The sequence below is a fragment of the Polyodon spathula genome, chromosome 43 (genome assembly GCF_017654505.1).
Source record: "Polyodon spathula isolate WHYD16114869_AA chromosome 43, ASM1765450v1, whole genome shotgun sequence".
Taxonomy (NCBI): domain Eukaryota; kingdom Metazoa; phylum Chordata; class Actinopteri; order Acipenseriformes; family Polyodontidae; genus Polyodon; species Polyodon spathula.
In genome coordinates, this window is record NC_054576.1 from 2,683,492 (window position 1) to 2,703,916 (window position 20,425).

The 20,425-nt window shown below is 47.4% G+C and overlaps 1 protein-coding gene and 1 pseudogene across 1 annotated transcript; both read left to right on the top strand.

Annotated features, from left to right (window-relative positions):
- The window catches only part of LOC121305473, a 37,428-nt pseudogene extending 24,907 nt beyond the window's left edge, over positions 1–12,521 (top strand).
- Positions 12,522–13,532: 1,011 nt separating this feature from the next.
- LOC121305367 (emerin-like) lies at positions 13,533–18,765 on the top strand. Its single transcript, XM_041236966.1, has 7 exons — positions 13,533–13,689; positions 16,423–16,542; positions 16,757–16,867; positions 17,332–17,375; positions 17,626–17,651; positions 17,840–17,923; positions 18,055–18,765. The coding sequence occupies exons 2-7, from the start codon at positions 16,461–16,463 to the stop codon at positions 18,281–18,283; spliced, it is 576 nt and encodes a 191-aa protein (XP_041092900.1). The 5' UTR covers positions 13,533–13,689; positions 16,423–16,460; the 3' UTR covers positions 18,284–18,765.
- Positions 18,766–20,425: the final 1,660 nt, after the last annotated feature.

Genomic DNA, 20,425 nt, shown 5'->3' on the forward strand with positions numbered 1-20,425 from the left:
GAGGGAAGCAGTGTGGCTCTAGTGGTTTGAGCTGAGGGACTGGCTGAGGGAGGGAGGGAGGGAAGCAGTGTGGCTCTAGTGGTTAGAGCTGAGGGACTGGGAGGGAGGGAAGCAGTGTGGTCTAGTCTAGTGGTTAGAGCTGAGGGACTGGGAGGGAGGGAAGCAGTGTGGCTCTAGTCTAGTGGTTAGAGCTGAGGGACTGGGAGGGAGGGAAGCAGTGTGGCTCTAGTCTAGTGGTTAGAGCTGAGGGACTGGGAGGGAGGGAAGCAGTGTGGCTCTAGTGGTTAGAGCTGAGGGACTGGGAGGGAGGGAAGCAGTGTGGCTCTAGTGGTTAGAGCTGAGAGACTGGGAGGGAGGGAAGCAGTGTGGCTCTAGTCTAGTGGTTAGAGCTGAGGGACTGGGAGGGAGGGAAGCAGTGTGGCTCTAGTGGTTAGAGCTGAGGGACTGGGAGGGAGGGAAGCAGTGTGGCTCTAGTCTAGTGGTTAGAGCTGAGGGACTGGGAGGGAGGGAGGCAGTGTGGCTCTAGTCTAGTGGTTAGAGCTGAGGGACTGGGAGGGAGGGAAGCAGTGTGGCTCTAGTCTAGTGGTTAGAGCTGAGGGACTGGGAGGGAGGGAAGCAGTGTGGCTCTAGTCTAGTGGTTAGAGCTGAGGGACTGGGAGGGAGGGAAGCAGTGTGGCTCTCTAGTGGTTAGAGCTGAGGGACTGGGAGGGAGGGAAGCAGTGTGGCTCTAGTGGTTAGAGCTGAGGGGGACTGGGAGGGAGGGAAGCAGTGTGGCTAGTCTAGTGGTTAGAGCTGAGGGACTGGGAGGGAGGGAAGCAGTGTGGCTCTAGTCTAGTGGTTAGAGCTGAGGGACTGGGAGGGAGGGAAGCAGTGTGGCTCTAGTGGTTAGAGCTGAGGGACTGGGAGGGAGGGAAGCAGTGTGGCTCTAGTCTAGTGGTTAGAGCTGAGGGACTGGGAGGGAGGGAAGCAGTGTGGCTCTAGTCTAGTGGTTAGAGCTGAGGGACTGGGAGGGAGGGAAGCAGTGTGGCTCTAGTCTAGTTGACTTCAGTTTCCTGAATGCAAGGATATCTAACTGGCTGTGATATTAGCATGACCAGAATGGGGGTGGGATACAGGCAAGGTGGAAGAGAACTTTTTTTATTTTTTCTGCAGTGGCATTTTTTTTCAAACCTGCTCTCTACCCTCCTCTCCCCTGGGTTCAGGAGCTGGCGTTGGTCCTACCATCCAGATTGGTGAGCAGACCGCCCTCAGTGTTGATGCCAAGACCGCGGGCAAGGGCAAGGTGACCTGCACAGTGCGCAATCCGGAAGGCGAGGAAGCGGACGTCGACGTGGTCGAGAATGCGGACAGGACCTCCGACATCGTCTACACGGCGCCGCTCCCCGGAAAATACGTCATCTCTGTGCGCTTCGGCGGGGAGCACGTTCCCAACGGCCCCTTCCAGGTCACGGTGAGTACTTCCCAAGCCATTTTTTGAGAACGCAACAGTCCTCAAAACAAAGCGCAAAGGTGGTCCAGGGGGTTAGGGGAAAGAGGTCTTGTTACCAGGGGGTTCAAATCCTGGCTCAGCCACTGACTCGCCGTGACCCTGAGCGAGTCACTTCACCTCCTTGTGCTCCATCCTTCGGACGAGACGGCAAACAAAACGAGGTCCTATTGGAAGAGACTCTGCAGCAGCAGCTGTTGAAGATGCAGAGTTCACCCCCCTGTAACTGTAACTCCCTGCGAGAGGCTCTGTGTTTAGTAAAGAGACCTGGACTGGATACACTAACCATTTGCCTTACAGCAGATGCAATTTGAGATGGCCCTGGTTATTTTCTCTGTGGTCCTAACTCACACACACTCACACACACTCTCTCTCTCTCTCTCTCTCTCTCTCTCTCTCTCTCTCTTCCTCTCATCCTCCTCTTCTTCACCTCCACCTCACCCCCCCTTCCTTCTCTCTCTCTCTCTCTCTCTCTTGCTCTCTCTGCACTAGGCGTTGGAAAGCCAGGAGCTCGCTCCACTCATGCAACAGTCTCAGGTCCCTCACTCTGCCTTACCTCCTGGTACCAGACAGCCCTGGGTACACTGGCCTTGTTTACTCTCCTCTCCTTTTCAAGCGTGTTGAAAATCCTTAATTAAAAATGTAACTTAATCCTTGAATTAGTTCAAATTATCCACCTATCTTATTTATCCCTTTTCATAATATTGTTTTTAGGTATTTTAAAGCACCACTGTAAAGCAACTCCCTGGATAATCAATTTTAGACCATTTTTACAGTAGATGAGATGCTTGTTGACCCTCAAACCCATAGGAGAATAATAAAGCGAAGCAGTTAGCACATCTCTAAACCCAACGCCCACACACACACCTGGAGATGGAAAAGGCCCGTATTATCCCCAGTCTCAATTTTAACCTCTCCCCCAGTGTACCTACCGAGGTATCGGGTGTTTTGAAATATATATATCGGCGCTGCTGAGGTGTTTCGGTGCTATGGTTTGGTGTTTTGACCTCCCGGGCTTTCCCTGCAGGCTACTGACAGACCGGTGGGGCTGGACGGGCTGGACGGGCTTGACGCGGCCGGACTGCGCCCGTTCGACTTGGTCATTCCGTTCACCGTCAAGAAGGGTGAGATCACAGGTGAGCGGGATTCTAGAGTGGTTCAGTTTAAACGAGGCACAGGCGCTGTCCTCCCCCCAAGCCAGTGTAAGCTTGAGGAGGGTGCGAAGAGCAGGTGTGAGCGTTATTAAAAACTACTGCCAACTCCTTTTCAGAGGTTTACTGACCTTTCACACTTGCAAACATGCCCAAGGTTTTTTGGTTACTTTTTTGAGGTGCTGTCGTTTCCTGGTTTGCCTCTACAGTCCTGATGCTGAAGGCTTGAGGAGTGTGATTTATATTTCTTCTTTCTTTTTTGCAAGGCGACGTGAGAATGCCCTCGGGAAAGGTCGCCAAACCGGACATCGTGGACAACAAGGACGGGACGGTGACTGTGAAGTTTTCCCCTACTGAGGCAGGGCTTCACGAGATGGACATCAAATACGAAGGCATGCATATTCCAGGTACTGGAACACACAGGCATCGCTGCAGATCTCTCCAGTCTGCAGCCAGCAAGCATTGTACGATGTCATTGTGGGTGCAAATGCTGTAATCCTGGCTTCTATTATATTACTGCACGCCCTGTAAACTACACTGTGTGGGGGGGGACTGTGCGAATTCAAGTTCTACAGAGCCTCTGGCATGTTTATTAGTAGTAATAATTATATTTGCGAATCATTTGTAAAATGTAAATCCAAGTAAACCAGTTTTTGTTTTTTTTAGTGTTTCTAAAGGAAACGTGTATTCTCCCTTCAACAGGAAGTCCTCTTCAGTTCTTCGTGGACTATGTTGACAGCGGTCACGTGACTGCGTACGGGCCGGGCCTGATTCACGGCACCGTGAACAAGCCGGCCGTGTTCACCGTCGACACCAAAGATGCAGTGGAAGGTAAATTTGCCCTTCTGGAATCTCCAGTCCAGTTTCGTGGAACTGCCCAGTTAGAGTGAAAGAGAACGCATGGGTCATTTCATTTGCCATCGCCTCTAGAAATGCAAAACAAGCAAAGAATTATCGTTCTCCGTTTGTGAATGTCGCTCGGCGCTCTCGTGGAGCCGAGGGTTAATTCATTTCAATCTGCACGGCGTGCTTTCTGACTCTGAGCGGCTCACTGGTGCACCTGACATCAATATAAACGGGATGTGGCCACTCTGCTGTATTTAAGCGTGTGTGTGGGTTTGTTTCCAGGTGGACTGTCCCTAGCTATCGAAGGCCCATCCAAGGCCGATATAAGCTGCACGAATAACCAGGATGGGACCTGTACCGTCTCCTATCTGCCAGTGCTGCCCGGCGACTACAATATCCTAGTCAAGTACAACAACAAGCACATCGCTGGCAGCCCCTTCGTATCCAAAATCACAGGTAGGGGAAAAAGTCAGTGTGTTGGCAAACTTTGCATCACCTAAAACGAAAATTGGATCTTTCGTTTAACACTGTGCACTACAAAAATTCTCTCCTCTCTTTCACAAGAACTCTCCACCTAACGGCTCTTGTAGTTTTCTTTCTTGCCAAGTCGTGGTCGCGGCTGCTCCCTTATTCAATTCCCTTGCTCCGTCTCCTCCCAGGGGATGATTCCATGAGGACGTCCCAGCTCAAGGTGGGCTCCACCGCGGATATCCCGCTAGACATCGGGGAGTCCGACCTCAGCCAGCTGACTGCCAGCGTGACCACCCCCTCCGGCCGTGAGGAGCCCTGCCTGCTGAAAATGCTGAGGGACGGACATGTTGGTGAGCAAGAGACGCGCGCTGGTTCATTGCTCTTCGTCCCCAGTGGAGATGCATCACCTATGAGAACGTCGTTTAGATCTTGTGCTTTTAACATGTAATCAAACTACCAAACGACATCGCAGAAATCTACAGGAAGGAGCAAGAGTATTTCATGCTAATTTAGTGATCGTTTTCAGTGCAATGAATCCATACTAAACCATCTTTCTCTCTCTCTCTCTCTCTCTCTCTCTCTCTCTCTCTCTCTCTCTCTCTCTCTCTTGTTCCCAAGGAGACTGGGGATCACCTGGTCAGCATCAAGAAGAATGGCCGCCACATTCCCAGCAGCCCCATCACCGTCATTATCAAACACTCTGAGCTGGGAGACGCCAGCCGTGTTCGGGTATCCGGGCCGGGCCTGACGAAGGGGCAGACCTTCGAGCCCGCAGAGTTCATCATAGACACCCGTGACGCAGGTACCACAGCCAGGGATGGAGGGCATTGTACTGCTAGCGCCCCCTGCTGGGTTACAGCCTGGGCTGTCCAGCGCATGGCTCTTGAGCTGTGTAGAAGTTAATGAGCTTTCCGTGCAGTCTTAAAAGCTTAGTCAATCCGCAGTCTTAAGTTGAAGCAATTAGAGGGATGCAAGCAAGACTCCCGTAGCAGAGGAGTTTAATCTGTTCCAGGATTTACTAAGAGCTTGATTAGCTACCATGCAGTTAACAAGCTCAGGTCTTAAACTCCTACTAAAATGGGCGTGGCAAAAAGGCTCCACTAGCTTTACAAACTGTCAATAAGTAAGCGTGACTTATAATTCATTAACAATATAAAAACATCAGGAAACGAGGAATACCCCCACAAATTAAAACCGACCATCGGGAAAGGACTGCCGTCGAGGAATGTTGAGACTGACCGCTCGTCCTGTTGCTAGGTTACGGAGGCCTGAGCTTGTCCATCGAGGGTCCCAGCAAAGTGGACATCAACACAGAGGACCTGGAGGACGGTACCTCTAAAGTGACCTACCGCCCCACTGAACCAGGCAATTACATCATTGCCATCAAGTTTGCCGACAAGCACGTTCCAGGTAGACTAGCTCAACCATTTAACATCCCCCTGCCCTATAGAATTAACTGATTTTGTGCACTGTTCTTTTTACTGCAAAATTCCTAATTGCAATTGAACAAAAACAGCAATGTGTTGAATCCTAAAAACTCTTGTTACACAGTCAAACATTCTGTGTCAAAACTGGAGTGCTGGACATGTGGAATGGGTTACCAAGCCAACAGAGGTGTAGATGGAATAGGGCTGGCTCCTCCCTGTCTCGTAACACCTGTCCCTGTGTCCTTGTTGTCTCCAGGCAGCGCTTTCACGGTCCAGGTCACTGGGGAGGGCAGAATGAAGGAAAGCGTCACGCAGAGTCGCGGCGCTGCTTCTGTGGCCAACGTGGGCAGCCTGTGTGATCTGAGCCTCAAAATCCCAGGTAAGAACTTCAACAAACTGCAATCTTGGAGAGCCTCACCTGGCAGGTGCGTCCGTGTGAGATCACAAGGTACTTCCGAGTTTTATTGTAGGACTCAAAGGAAGAAACAACTTTTGGTTTTTGGTTTTGCCGTCCGTCCTTTTAGAGATCAACGTCAGCGAGATGACTGCCCAGGTGACTAGCCCTTCTGGGAAGGTGCACGATGCAGAGATCATGGAAGGAGAGAACCACACCTACTGCATCCGCTTCGTACCCTCGGAGATGGGCAGCCACACCGTCAGCGTCAAGTACCAGGGCCAGCACGTGCCGGGGAGCCCCTTCCAGTTCACCGTGGGGCCGCTCGGAGAGGGAGGAGCCCACAAGGTTCGGGCTGGAGGACCAGGGCTGGAGAGAGCAGAGGCAGGGCTGCCAGGTAACCAAGTCTCTACCTTGGGGTGAGGGGAATGGATTTCAATGAAACCAATTTTTTTTTTTTTTTCCAAAATGAGACTGAAATGTTTCTGGTGTGTTTTTAAGATGGAACTTCTGAGCTCTGTCAATGTGTCTCCTCTCCTGTTTTTTCCTACCGTTCTCAGTGTTACTGAACTTGTGACCAGGCTGTTTTTGAATTCAGATGCAGGGAGATCAGTCAATAAATGCCAGTTATCAAAGTCGCACACCCGTGTTCGTTTTGCAATAGTTCTTGCTGCCTTCTCTTGCCAGGACTCTCTTGAAATGAGATGTGTATGTATTGCAAGGGATCATCATTATGAATAAAAACAACACACACACATGTTTTACTTGGGTTCTTGCATCACTATGCTTTCGTTAGGTTCCGGATTGATTTTAAATTCTGCTTGCAAAGCCCTTCAAGGTTTTGGGGTCTGTATATTTGCAGGAGCTGTTGGCACCTTTTTGTTCCTGGTCGTGCTTTGAGATCGGCAAATGCCTCTGTAGATTCTAGTCTAAAATTAGGAGGGGCTTTTAGTTCTGCCCCATGTCTTTTGGAACTCCCTCCCCAAGTCATGTCGGGAACGCTGGCAGTCAAATCTTTTTTTTTTTCTTTTAAAATCTGTTTCAATCTGCTTCATGTCAACCAGAACAGAGATCCCGAAACGAGGAGGACAACAGCAAACTGGATTGTAACGTCTTGCAATTGTGTGTTTTGAATCAGCCGAGTTTAGCATCTGGACCCGCGAGGCTGGGGCAGGTGGTCTGTCTGTCGCGGTCGAAGGACCCAGTAAAGCGGAGATCGCCTTCGAGGATCGCAAGGATGGCTCGTCTGGGGTTTCGTATGTCGTCCAGGAGCCTGGTGAGTACTGAACAGATCGGCCCCAGTGCAGAACCTTGCTCTTTTGACTTGGAGTTATGATGAATCAAAATCTACAAAAATTTGAATCTAAGCAGCATCCATTTATAGCCATGGGAGAGTTGTGTCTGGTTCTTGTATAATATCTGATTTTACCTTCTTTAAAGCTGGAAAGGAAAATAGTGACCTGACCTGAACCGATCTGTAAATGCAGCCTCCAGGAGCCTCCTGATCTATCCTTGTCTTTTTTTTTCCAGGTGACTACGAGGTGTCCATAAAGTTCAACGACGAGCACATTCCTGACAGCCCGGTCGTCGTGCCAGTCTCCTCGCCCTCGGCTGATGCCCGCAGGCTCACTGTTGCCAGCCTTCAGGTGAGGCAGCGAGTAAAGACACACGCGGCATCATCGCCGTCCCGCTCGGCAGCAGAAACTCCTCGGGGTTCTTCACATTGGCACGGCAGGGGGCACGTTTATAAAAGCGAAGATCGATTTGCAGCGCAGGGTCGGCCAGCCCTGGTCCTGGAGAGCCGCGTGGTGTTCTGGACTTCAATTACTACTTCATTGAATCAATTTTGTTAGATTTAAATTAGCTATACCCAGAAAACCTGCAGGATTGTGGCTCTCCAGGATCAGGGCTGGCTAAAATATTAGCAGAGCTGGTACATATTTTGACTTCAAGTCCTTAGCTAGACCACACAAGCGCTAGGTTTTCATTTTGATATTTTTTTTTAATTTAATATTTAACTGAGTAAGCTGAGAGTCCAGTTCATAGTTGGAATGTCTTCAAAGTTTAATAGTTTTGTAGTTTGAGATTTTTAAAATTCTGTTTTTAGATAAACGAATACGAACTGGGTCAAAATTTAGCAGCGCTTAAAACTTTTTAGGATTGAGACTAAATGTAACTTTTTAAATAAACATGAGCTAGAATTTTAGGATTGAGACTGATTTTAAAAAAAAAAAACACACTTAGTTTTAATTAATCTCGCACAATCAAAGAAACAAAATGATAATAGCAGTACAGTATTTCGCGTTAGATTTTGGGGGGAATGGGGACTACAAAGCACTGGTGTGTAATTCATTATGTTAGCTTAACGTTAGCTCATTTTTAGGGAGAGGTAAAACATTTGACCACAGCTGTACGTGGATATTGAGACATTAGTGATAAGTAATGTAGTTTAGTGGACAGGCTTGGGGGAGATTCTGCTACTGACTGCTGGGTGGTTATGGTGCCTTAGAGTAGCCACCGAAGGGCTGGTGTGTGTGTTTTTTCTCATGTCTCTTTCTAAAGGCTCTTGACAGACTCCCTGTGAACTGACTGATCTCAGGTTTGTGGAGATTCCTCCACAAGGGCTTACGGGCACATTTTCTCTCTCGTGTGCCAATAAGTCCAGTCCGTGTTGCGGTGGCATTTGCAAATGTGTAACTCCTCTCCTGCTTTTAAACCTAGGACGGTGGCTCTCACATCGCTGTGGTGAAATTTGCATTCAAGTATCTTCTCATAAGATATACAAAGGGAGTTTAAACATAAGATTGTACAAACGAGAGGCTATTCGGACCATCAGAGCTTGCCCAGTTCCGAGCAGCTGACTAACTAGTCAGCCTTGGTCTGGTACCATCAGAACTTGCCTCAGGTCCGATCTCAGAACTTTGTCAAGTCGGGTCTTGAAGGATCCCAGTGATTCAGCAACATGACTAGGTAACCCATTCCATCCCCTCACCACTCTCTGTGTGAATAAGAGTCTCCTTCAACAACATGACTAGGTAACCCATTCCATCCCCTCACCACTCTCTGTGTGAATAAGAGTCTCCTTCAACAACATGACTAGGTAACCCATTCCATCCCCTCACCACTCTCTGTGTGAAGAAGAGTCTCCTTCAGCAACATGACTAGGTAACCCATTCCATCCCCTCACCACTCTCTGTGTGAAGAAGAGTCTCCTTCATTGACTAGGTAACCCATTCCATCCCCTCACCACTCTCTGTGTGAAGAAGAGTCTCCTTCAACAACATGACTAGGTAACCCATTCCATCCCCTCACCACTCTCTGTGTGAAGAAGAGTCTCCTTCAACAACATGACTAGGTAACCCATTCCATCCCCTCACCACTCTCTGTGTGAAGAAGAGTCTCCTTCAGCAACATGACTAGGTAACCCATTCCATCCCCTCACCACTCTCTGTGTGAAGAAGAGTCTCCTTCAGCAACATGACTAGGTAACCCATTCCATCCCCTCACCACTCTCTGTGTGAAGAAGAGTCTCCTTCAGCAACATGACTAGGTAACCCATTCCATCCCCTCACCACTCTCTGTGTGAAGAAGAGTCTCCTTCAGCAACATGACTAGGTAACCCATTCCATCCCCTCACCACTCTCTGTGTGAAGAAGAGTCTCCTTCAGCAACATGACTAGGTAACCCATTCCATCCCCTCACCACTCTCTGTGTGAAGAAGAGTCTCCTTCAGCAACATGACTAGGTAACCCATTCCATCCCCTCACCACTCTCTGTGTGAAGAAGAGTCTCCTTCAGCAACATGACTAGGTAACCCATTCCACCCCCTCACCACTCTCTGTGTGAAGAAGAGTCTCCTTCAGCAACATGACTAGGTAACCCATTCCATCCCCTCCCCACTCTCTGTGTGAAGAAGAGTCTCCTTCAGCAACATGACTAGGTAACCCATTCCATCCCCTCACCACTCTCTGTGTGAAGAAGAGTCTCCTTCAACAACATGACTAGGGAACCCATTCCATCCCCTCACCACTCTCTGTGTGAAGAAGAGTCTCCTTCAACAACATGACTAGGTAACCCATTCCATCCCCTCACCACTCTCTGTGTGAAGAAGAGTCTCCTTCCCTCTGTCCTAAGTCTATCTCCACTTAATTTTCACACTGTTTCCTCTGGTCCTGATTTCTGAGCTGCGCTTAAGTATTGGTTTTAGGTTAACTTTGAGTGTCGGGGGGGGTGCCGTCGTGTCCCTGAAGAGATTTGCTCTGCCCAGTTTGCTGATACCCAGCAGGGACCGGTACCACGTGAGCGCTCCAATGTCTTTGTGTTCGCAGGAGTCTGGCTTGAAGGTGAACCAGCCCGCCTCTTTTGCAGTCAGCCTGAATGGAGCCAAGGGAGTCATCGATGCCAAAGTGCACAGCCCATCAGGAGCTCTGGAGCAGTGCTGCGTGACAGAGATCGATGAAGGTGTGTGGCTTCAGAACGGAGCAGGAGCCGCTTGTCCTGTACGCTGCCGGGAAACTCGACAAACCAGTTGGCTGATACAAAGCATCAATTGCAAAAGACAAAAATCCCAGGTGGAATTCATTTTTCATGGTTTTTTCTTTGTGCTGGGTTTCAGACAAATACGCGGTTCGCTTCATCCCCCGTGAGAACGGACTGTACCTGATAGACGTCAAGTTCAACGGCTCTCACATCCCAGGCAGCCCCTTCAAGGTCCGGGTCGGGGAGACTGGACAGGCTGGGGACCCTGGAATGGTGTCTGCGTACGGGGCAGGGCTGGAGTCTGGGACCACTGGTATGTGTGTGTGTGTGTGTGTGTGTGTGTGTGTGTAGAAGAACCTGACCAGGGAGAGGCTACTTTTCTAGTAGCAGCTGGATTGTTAAAATGTGTCCAAGGTATTATTTTTTTTTGAATATTTAATGCACGAGTTAGCAATCCATTTTCTAAACGATCATTTTTATCTTGTCGCGCTGTTCTGTGTGTGCTTGTGCGCAGGATCCCCGTGCGAGTTCATCGTGAACACGAGCTGCGCTGGTCCGGGCGCCCTGGCGATCACTATCGACGGTCCCTCAAAGGTCAAGGTGGATTGTCGGGAGTGTGCAGAGGGTTATAGGGTGGCTTACACGCCCATGGCTCCGGGCAGCTACCTGATCTCAATAAAGTACGGGGGACCCTACCACATCGTGGGCAGCCCTTTCAAAGCCAGGATCACCGGTAAGAGACCGATGGGAGCGGGAGGGAGGCATTTCCCAGCATAGGAGCTGGGGGGTTTGGGCGATTTGACCGGTTGAGAGTGGAGTCTGCATCAGGGTCCGTTTTCCAAATAAGACGCTTCAGCCGAGGACATGGATTTAAAATCCGTTTGGGCCTTGACCTAGCATAGACAAGAGAGCGTCCACTTCCTGGTAACAGATTTGATCTCCAGAACTTTTGAAGATGGGTCGTAAACTCCAAGTGCAATGAAATATAAAGAAAGTGTTAGTCAGTGTAAATAAACTGGCTAAATTATTTTTTTTGTAGTGCTTGACGTTATTCTCTGTCCACAGGTCCCCGTTTGGTGACCAGTCACAACCTCAACGAGACCTCCTCTGTCCTGGTGGACTCTGCCTCGCGCTCTCAGGCAGCTGTCCAGCAGGGGGCGTCCTCTCCAGGTGCCTCTGATGCCAGCCGTGTGGTGGCCAAAGGCCTGGGTCTCTCCAAGGCCTACGTGGGACAGAACAACAGCTTCACTGTGGACTGCAGCAAAGCAGGTCGGTGTGTTCAGTCAAGGCGATTTTTTGGAAAACCTTTTGGGCTTAGCTGTAGGTCAAGATGTGCGCTGTTAAACACTGGGGGGGGGGGGGCTTTCCCCCCAAAGGTGCATTCTGGGGGGGGGAGGTTCCCAAAGAAGAAGTCTGTGTTCTTTTTCCAGCTGTGAATGACTGTTTCTTTCTCCGTCACTGCAGGGAACAACATGCTGTTAGTGGGAGTTCACGGTCCCAAGGTCCCGTGCGAGGAGATCATCGTGAAGCACCAGGGCAGTCTGCTCTATAATGTTACGTACCTGCTCAAAGACCAGGGCGACTATGTCCTGGTGGTGAAGTGGGGCGAGGAGCACGTTCCGGGGAGCCCCTACAGAGTGTCTGTCCCCTAAAACGCACGCTTAACTGCGCACCTTTGCAAATCTAGACCTCCCATTTGCTGATCCCTATCTATATGGGGCAAGATGAGGTCAACTGCTTTTGTGTGCCAAATTCACCGACTTCAAATAAAAAAAAAAAATAAAAGTTGTACTTAAAGCTATTGTCATCGACTGTTACACAAGATTGATACTGTCTAATGTTTTTTGACAAACTTGAAAACTATTAGTTTGTGGTTTTAAAAATAATAGCATTCTGAACTAGCATGTGGGTGCTGTTGTCATAGTTACAAACCAGCCAATCGGGAACACTCCTTGCTCCAGAGATAGCAAATTTTGACACATACTCTGGCCCCCCTGTCCTGGAAGCAGAACACGGCTTGAAGGGAGGGGGTGTTAAATTTTGTGTGTGTTTTTTTTTTTTTTTTTTCTTGGTTTTGAATAAGCTTTTCCTAGCTTTATTCAAGTTTGGTTTTAATGTTACAAGAATTAAAGGCAGTTGGCTGAACTATTTCTAACCACTTTTCTCCGACTAATGTTTTCATGTGCATTTTGCAGTTCTGTCCTTTTAAAAATAATAATAATAATAATAATAATAATAGTAATAAAGAATGTTTAAATAAAGCGTGCTTTTGCTATGCTGTCTGTGTCCGTTTTTGTTTCATGTTCCTGCGTTCATCTGGTCAGGAATATCTCTGAAATTTTGTGAAATGTATTTCGACACCCGCTTCTGTTTGATTTTTAAATGCTAATGCTATCCTTTTCATGCAAGCTTCAATGTGTAAAGCACAAATCCAAGGAGATTATGATGAGGGTATGTAATGCACTGGTGAGACTGGTCTGAGTACTGGTGTCCAGTTCTGGTCACTACCGCCCTACACAGACACTGTGGCCCCGGAGAGAGACAGGACAGAAGGAAGGAGACACTACTTCACGTTCCTGTTTCAGAGAGAGAAAAATACAATATTGCATTCTGTACTGACTGAAAATAAGTGGCATTAACTTTGAATCCGCACTAATCCCACCACCCCAGTCTTTCATTAGAAAACTGAAAGCATTTTGGGGTTTCCATTTAATTAGACGCCCCACCTGCAATTCTGTGGGCAGTTTTGGTCACCTGACCTCACTACAAAACAAAACAAACCCTCCTGCAGCACTTGAAAAGGTGGGTCCCAGGAATTAATGACGTGCACAAGGAGGGCAGCTTAAAATAAATCAAAGGGAGAGAGCAGGCTTGGTTGAGGGCTTTAACATCACGCATGGTCTTGATAAAGTTAACGCAAGAGGAGGCGACTTCAAATTTTGCACAGAGACGAGGGTACACATTGACCCCGAGTAGAGTTTGCAAGAGAAGCAAGGAATCCCTTTTTTTAAAAGAGAGAGAGAGAGAGTTATAAATGCATAGAATAGCCGACCAGGTGAAGCAGCTGGATCTGAAACCCTGGGCGCATTTGGACCAGATCCTGCGCCTGTGTGTGTGAATTGCCTGCCTGCGTTACCCCATCTCTCCACAGCCTGCCTCGACTAACATCAGACAAAGAGCTTCTTTGTTGAATCGGACGCCAAACAACGCCCAAAGAAAAGCTGGCAGGTCGCATTAAAGGCATTGAGCTGACGGGGCGGGGGCGCTGGCGCTGTGGGCCCCCCTTCCCCTCCTTTTTGGTGATCACATCACATGGTCTGAAATATGCAAAATCATGGGGGGGTGGAGGCGAGTTACTTTCATTTTAATCCCCTTTGGTCTTTCACGCTGGAATATACGGGCGTGGCGTCTTTTAAAACATATTTAAAAAACGAGGTAAGACTGTTTTTGCTTTGCTTTTGTTTTTTTTTTTTTCTGCCCTTCTTTGCACCGTAAGTCGGTGGTTTGTGTACGTCACATACACTGGTGTGTTTACGCGTTTAGGGTAATTAATTCTTCTTCTTCTTCTTCTTCTTCTTCTGAAACTGTAGCATACTTCTCTTTTACTTGCATGAACAAGCCCACCCATAGCGTACGCACAGCGCGTCGTTATCGTTTGCGACGTGCTTCTTAAACATAATTCCCCTTGACTTAATTATTGCAACACCGGAGCGCAATTGGTGCTGTACGGGGTTTCGTTTTTCAAAACGTGAAAGTAATTCAGAATGTTCCTTTTTTGTTTGTTTTTGTAAGCGTTTACAACGGGAAATTCCGCAGTTTCATCCGTGCATTAAGATATTGTTTACAAATATGTTTTTTTTTATTTTTTTTTTGGTGATATTTTTTACCATACGCCTTTATGCATACATGTGGTGAGGGGATGGAATGGGCTGCCTAGTCATGTTGCTGAAGGAGACTCTTCTTCACACAGAGAGTGGTGAGGGGATGGAATGGGTTACCTAGTCATGTTGTTGAAGGAGACTCTTCTTCACACAGAGAGTGGTGAGGGGGTGGAATGGGTTACCTAGTCATGTTGCTGAAGGAGACTCTTCTTCACACAGAGAGTGGTGAGGGGATGGAATGGGTTACCTAGTCATGTTGTTGAAGGAGACTCTTCTTCACACAGAGAGTGGTGAGGGGATGGAATGGGTTACCTAGTCATGTTGTTGAAGGAGACTCTTCTTCACACAGAGAGTGGTGAGGGGGTGGAATGGGTTACCTAGTCATGTTGCTGAAGGAGACTCTTCTTCACACAGAGAGTGGTGAGGGGATGGAATGGGTTACCTAGTCATGTTGCTGAAGGAGACTCTTCTTCACACAGAGAGTGGTGAGGGGATGGAATGGGTTACCTAGTCATGTTGCTGAAGGAGACTCTTCTTCACACAGAGAGTGGTGAGGGGATGGAATGGGTTACCTAGTCATGTTGCTGAAGGAGACTCTTCTTCACACAGAGAGTGGTGAGGGGATGGAATGGGTTACCTAGTCATGTTGCTGAAGGAGACTCTTCTTCACACAGAGAGTGGTGAGGGGATGGAATGGGTTACCTAGTCATGTTGCTGAAGGAGACTCTTCTTCACACAGAGAGTGGTGAGGGGATGGAATGGGTTACCTAGTCATGTTGTTGAAGGAGACTCTTCTTCACACAGAGAGTGGTGAGGGGATGGAATGGGTTACCTAGTCATGTTGCTGAAGGAGACTCTTCTTCACACAGAGAGTGGTGAGGGGATGGAATGGGTTACCTAGTCATGTTGTTGAAGGAGACTCTTCTTCACACAGAGAGTGGTGAGGGGATGGAATGGGTTACCTAGTCATGTTGTTGAAGGAGACTCTTCTTCACACAGAGAGTGGTGAGGGGATGGAATGGGTTACCTAGTCATGTTGCTGAAGGAGACTCTTCTTCACACAGAGAGTGGTGAGGGGATGGAATGGGTTACCTAGTCATGTTGTTGAAGGAGACTCTTCTTCACACAGAGAGTGGTGAGGGGATGGAATGGGTTACCTAGTCATGTTGCTGAAGGAGACTCTTCTTCACACAGAGAGTGGTGAGGGGATGGAATGGGTTACCTAGTCATGTTGCTGAAGGAGACTCTTCTTCACACAGAGAGTGGTGAGGGGATGGAATGGGTTACCTAGTCATGTTGCTGAAGGAGACTCTTCTTCACACAGAGAGTGGTGAGGGGATGGAATGGGTTACCTAGTCATGTTGCTGAAGGAGACTCTTCTTCACACAGAGAGTGGTGAGGGGATGGAATGGGTTACCTAGTCATGTTGCTGAAGGAGACTCTTCTTCACACAGAGAGTGGTGAGGGGATGGAATGGGTTACCTAGTCATGTTGCTGAAGGAGACTCTTCTTCACACAGAGAGTGGTGAGGGGATGGAATGGGTTACCTAGTCATGTTGTTGAAGGAGACACTTCTTCACACAGATGAGGGGATGGAATGGGTTACCTAGTCAAAGGAGACTCTTCTTCACACAGAGAGTGGTGAGGGGATGGAATGGGTTACCTAGTCATGTTGTTGAAGGAGACTCTTCTTCACACAGAGAGTGGTGAGGGGATGGAATGGGTTCCCTAGTCATGTTGCTGAAGGAGACTCTTCTTCACACAGAGAGTGGTGAGGGGATGGAATGGGTTACCTAGTCATGTTGTTGAAGGAGACTCTTCTTCACACAGAGAGTGGTGAGGGGATGGAATGGGTTACCTAGTCATGTTGTTGAAGGAGACTCTTCTTCACACAGAGAGCGGTGAGGGGATGGAATGGGTTACCTAGTCATGTTGTTGAAGGAGACTCTTCTTCACACAGAGAGCGGTGAGGGGATGGAATGGGTTCCCTAGTCATGTTGCTGAAGGAGACTCTTCTTCACACAGAGAGCGGTGAGGGGATGGAATGGGTTACCTAGTCATGTTGCTGAAGGAGACTCTTCTTCACACAGAGAGTGGTGAGGGGATGGAATGGGTTACCTAGTCATGTTGCTGATGCTGAATCACTGGGATCCTTTCAGACCGAACTTGACAAAGTTCTGAGAGCAATCAGCTGCTCGGAACCGGACGAGCTCAGACGGGCTGAACGGATTCCTCCTTGTGTGCTGAAGGTATTGCACGTTACTGACCTGCCTTGGGTTTATTTCAGATAGTAACCCAGCTGCCCTCCACAATCCTGCCGCCACCATGTCTACCCTCAGCAGCAGGTCGGACCAAGAGCTTACCTCCCTTTTGGACCAGTATGAAATCAAACACGGTCCTGTGGTCGGTACGTTGGGAGTTTCACTCCATTACACACACCTTTGAGGGAGGCTAAGTGAGCCCATGCTCATAAAGTAATGGCTGATATTGCAATACCTCTAATTCATATTTTAATTCTGCATCGTAAACTCGAATGAAACCAGCTGGAATAATCTTACACGTTGAATTGCTATTTCAGGAAAATGTTTATGTCTTGTATATTCTCCCTATCCCCGCTTCAGAAAGTACGCGGAAACTTTATGAAAAGAAACTTCTTGACGCAATGAGCAAAGAGGAGAAGCAAGGCAAGGTGAAGAAACTATCGTCAGACAAGACCTATTACAGGGAGGAAGGTAAGAATTCCCAGCCAGGCGGCGTATTTTATTTCACGAGCCAAGTGCTGCTCTGGCCAAAAGTTTTGCATCATCGCCCTGTGGATCGAACTCATTCTGCTTCATGAAGTCGAAATGCTGAACACTGATGCTAAATGCACACACCAGCGCTTTGGAGTTTTCCATTCACGAAAAACTGACCAAGTGAAAAACGTGACGTTTCGAAATCTAACACGAGATGCTGCCATGCTGCTATTCTGGCTTCAGGTAGAGTTTTGCAAAATCAAGATCTGCATTCTGGGAATGGGTTAGACTAGTCCTAATCTAGTTTTATGCAAGTGGCCCCTGAGCCTGTTAGTTAAACACACTGGGGCTGGTCAAGCTTGTGGTACGAGCTGGACTGGGTGAAGCTGCTGTGCCATGTCGTTGACGGATTATTGCTAGTATTGATTATTGATCTGCATCGTGTCTCCTTGTGCTTGTAGAGACAGAAACCTTCTTCCTGCATCCAGCTCAACACACCTCTCCAGTAAGTTTCTCCCGCTGTGCGTGTTCTCATGATGTCTCTGTCTCTGCCTCCTGTCCTCTCTCGCTGAACTGCCGTGAAACCAAATCTTCTCGAAGTGTCGAACACTGCAGCTCGCCTTTCCTGTCGTCTGTATGCACGGGATAAGATGGCCTATGATTGGTTGATTTCCGCTGTGTGGTTTGTGATAAGAGCAGACACACGTTTTGCTTCTGGTAGTTCACCCCTCACAAGACTCTTTTCTGTCTTTCAGATCCACTATGAAGATTTCTCTGATGGGTAAGAACGTCTTCTTGTCGCTTTTAATAACCCTAAGGAGGTACGTCTTATAAGACCTGTATGTAATACCTTTTTAGAAAGGTCACTGCAGCCGACACATTGTTTTATTAAGCGTCTTTTTAGATGTCCGTCTGTCGCCGTTTCTGTTTTCCAGGATTGGTAACCAATGCTTGGTTTATTTTTTGCAGAGACAACTCAGACACACAGACAAAGTACAGCTCTGTGATGGGCACTAAAAGGTCTCCCTCAAAGAGGGAGAAATTTGGAGACTTGTAAGTTCAGGAAATTTACATTCAGAAACGCTAAGAGAAATGTGTTTAAAATCAACGAAATTTCCACTAGAAGTCTTTAAGAAACTTGGGTTGCTCACAGCAAAGCCTTTCTCTCCTGGCTTCTTTTCCAGGTCCAGGCAGATCTACAGCACAGAGGCCACTTACCGAAACGTGTCGCAGTCTAACCCGTCCCCCCTGCCATCCTCCACCAGGTCCGCCCAGGAAAAGGCCCCCGAGGCGACGCGCTACATCCCACTCTGGTTCCAGTTCCTGGTTTTCTTGGTGTTTGCTGGAATTCTCTACTATGTTTTCGCTAATATGGAAACTCTGCCCAAAAAACGCCTCGAGATTAAAAACTAAGCAGGGCCAGACCTCTATTATTAGGTGCTCTGTTAAGAGTCCTCCAGGTTGCGCTACAGGTTTTAAGTTCCCTAGTCTCTTGCACTACCCAGACTCCTTTTTTATTAGTTCCACTGTTTAATTGTTTAGCACAGAAAGCATGTGGGAGGGGGGAGGGGGGAGGGCACGAATGGTTTAATTCTTGATAGTTTCAATTGATCGATTAATCACCCCATCTACGATCAATTAGTCCACACCTGTTTGCTTGTGACGTGAAATTGCATTGCAAAGACGGTTCCAAATAGTACACAGTATTAATCCTTAGCGGTCCATTTATTCAGCGCTCGTCAGACGGGTCAGGACCAATTTATTTTCACACGCGCCGTTCAAAACGTTTTCAGAGCAAAACAGGTTTAAAACTTTTATAAGGGTTACCCGTAAAGGGAATGTGTATTGTTGTCACTTTCACTCAGCAGTTGGGTGTGCAGTCTGCTTTATTACAAGTATAAAAAATTATATTTTCTTAGCCAAAATCAAGAACTAGAATTTTTTTTTTTTGGGGGGGGGGGGGGGGGGGTCACTCTTAGCAAAAATTACTCGAAAAAAAAAAGACATGTAAACGTTAGTGGACAATATAGAAGTAAATCATTGACCCCACTTTATCAAATAGTAAAACAGTGAAAAAAAACGTTATTAACTGGTTTTTTTTTTTTTTTTTTTTTTTTTAAATGCATTGTGTGTTTTAAAAATAAATAATTCTAGGTTTGACCCATTATTTTCACCCAGATAGGTCTCCATTTCTGTTCTCCTATCTCATATTGCATAGCACAGAATAAAACGAGCAGGTATTCTTAAACAAGCCCTGTGTTAGTAACGAAACTGAAGTGCATGAGCGAGATCTCTCTACTGTAAACCCGGCTGAGCTGTTATCAACGGAAACACGTGCTAGGAAACAGCTGCGACAAAGAACAAAATAAAAATAGACTTTTTTTTTTTTTAAAACAACAGAGGGACTTCGGAATAATTGGTTTATGTAGCTAGATTCCGTTTCTTGTGCAAAACAAGATTTTTAAGGGTGTGATAACCCTAGCCTCCTACTGACCGAATCGCTGTGTGGGACCCTGAGCGAGTCGCTTCACTTCCTCCTGCTCTGTGGTTGAGATGTTAAATCAGCGTCCTATTGGAAGTGACTCTGCGTGTAACGCGCAGTTCACAGCCTGCCTCTGCAAAGCGCTTTGCGATGGGGATGGAGAGAGAATGAAAATGGATGAGCGCTACATTAAGGAACTCATTTTGAAGCAGGGGTTTGTCAGGATAGCATTGCTGCGATCCGAGAGCAGGTGGTACAGTGACAGACAACACATTCCTAATCCCCTAGGGGGTCTGGGGGTTTCTCAAATCCTTCAAACAGTTCCTAAACCCAAAACGGGGGGCTCCGATTTGTAACCACGCCCCCCCCTTCACTAACAGTCTACCAGAGCAGAGTGAAAAGTTTCCGTGCAATGAGAGGAGAGCAGGATGTTGCCGGTTCTTTCCCAGCAACCTGTGCACTCTGGGACAGCGTGTCACACAAATAAATGCATGTTGTATCGAATTGCATTGCAATTATTCACCATTGTGTTATGGATTGAAGTAGCTAGATTTTTATTTTATTTTTTATTTTTTAAAAAAAGACAAGTTGTTGCCCAGTTTTTTGATATTTTAATAAAATACCCACAGTTCACACATACAAAATATTATCTTTCAGTTTGTTTCCCAAAGCAGTTGATAAAGAACAAAAAAACTGACGATGCTGCGAAGTTCCTGTTAATTTTACCAAATTAGCAATCTGACAGTCGCTATATCGCTCTCTGGAAAGAAGACTCCTATTGCATAGCTGTTTCACCCACTCCAGCTTTTACAACCAGCTTGACTTGCCAATGTAAAATGCACAGCCAGACATCTGATGAATGATCCAGCTGGAAAAAAAAAAAAAAAAAAAAAAAGTCAAGAGACCGGGAAAAATGTAAAAATACATTCCGACAACTGTTGAATTGACGGAAGGTACAAACTCCTCAAACATGTGGGATCTGAACCCCACGCAGCGTTTCTATAAATGTCAACCTACCCGGTCTAACATACAAATAAAACACTGAAGCAGCTGCATTGTGCGTTTAGCGGTTA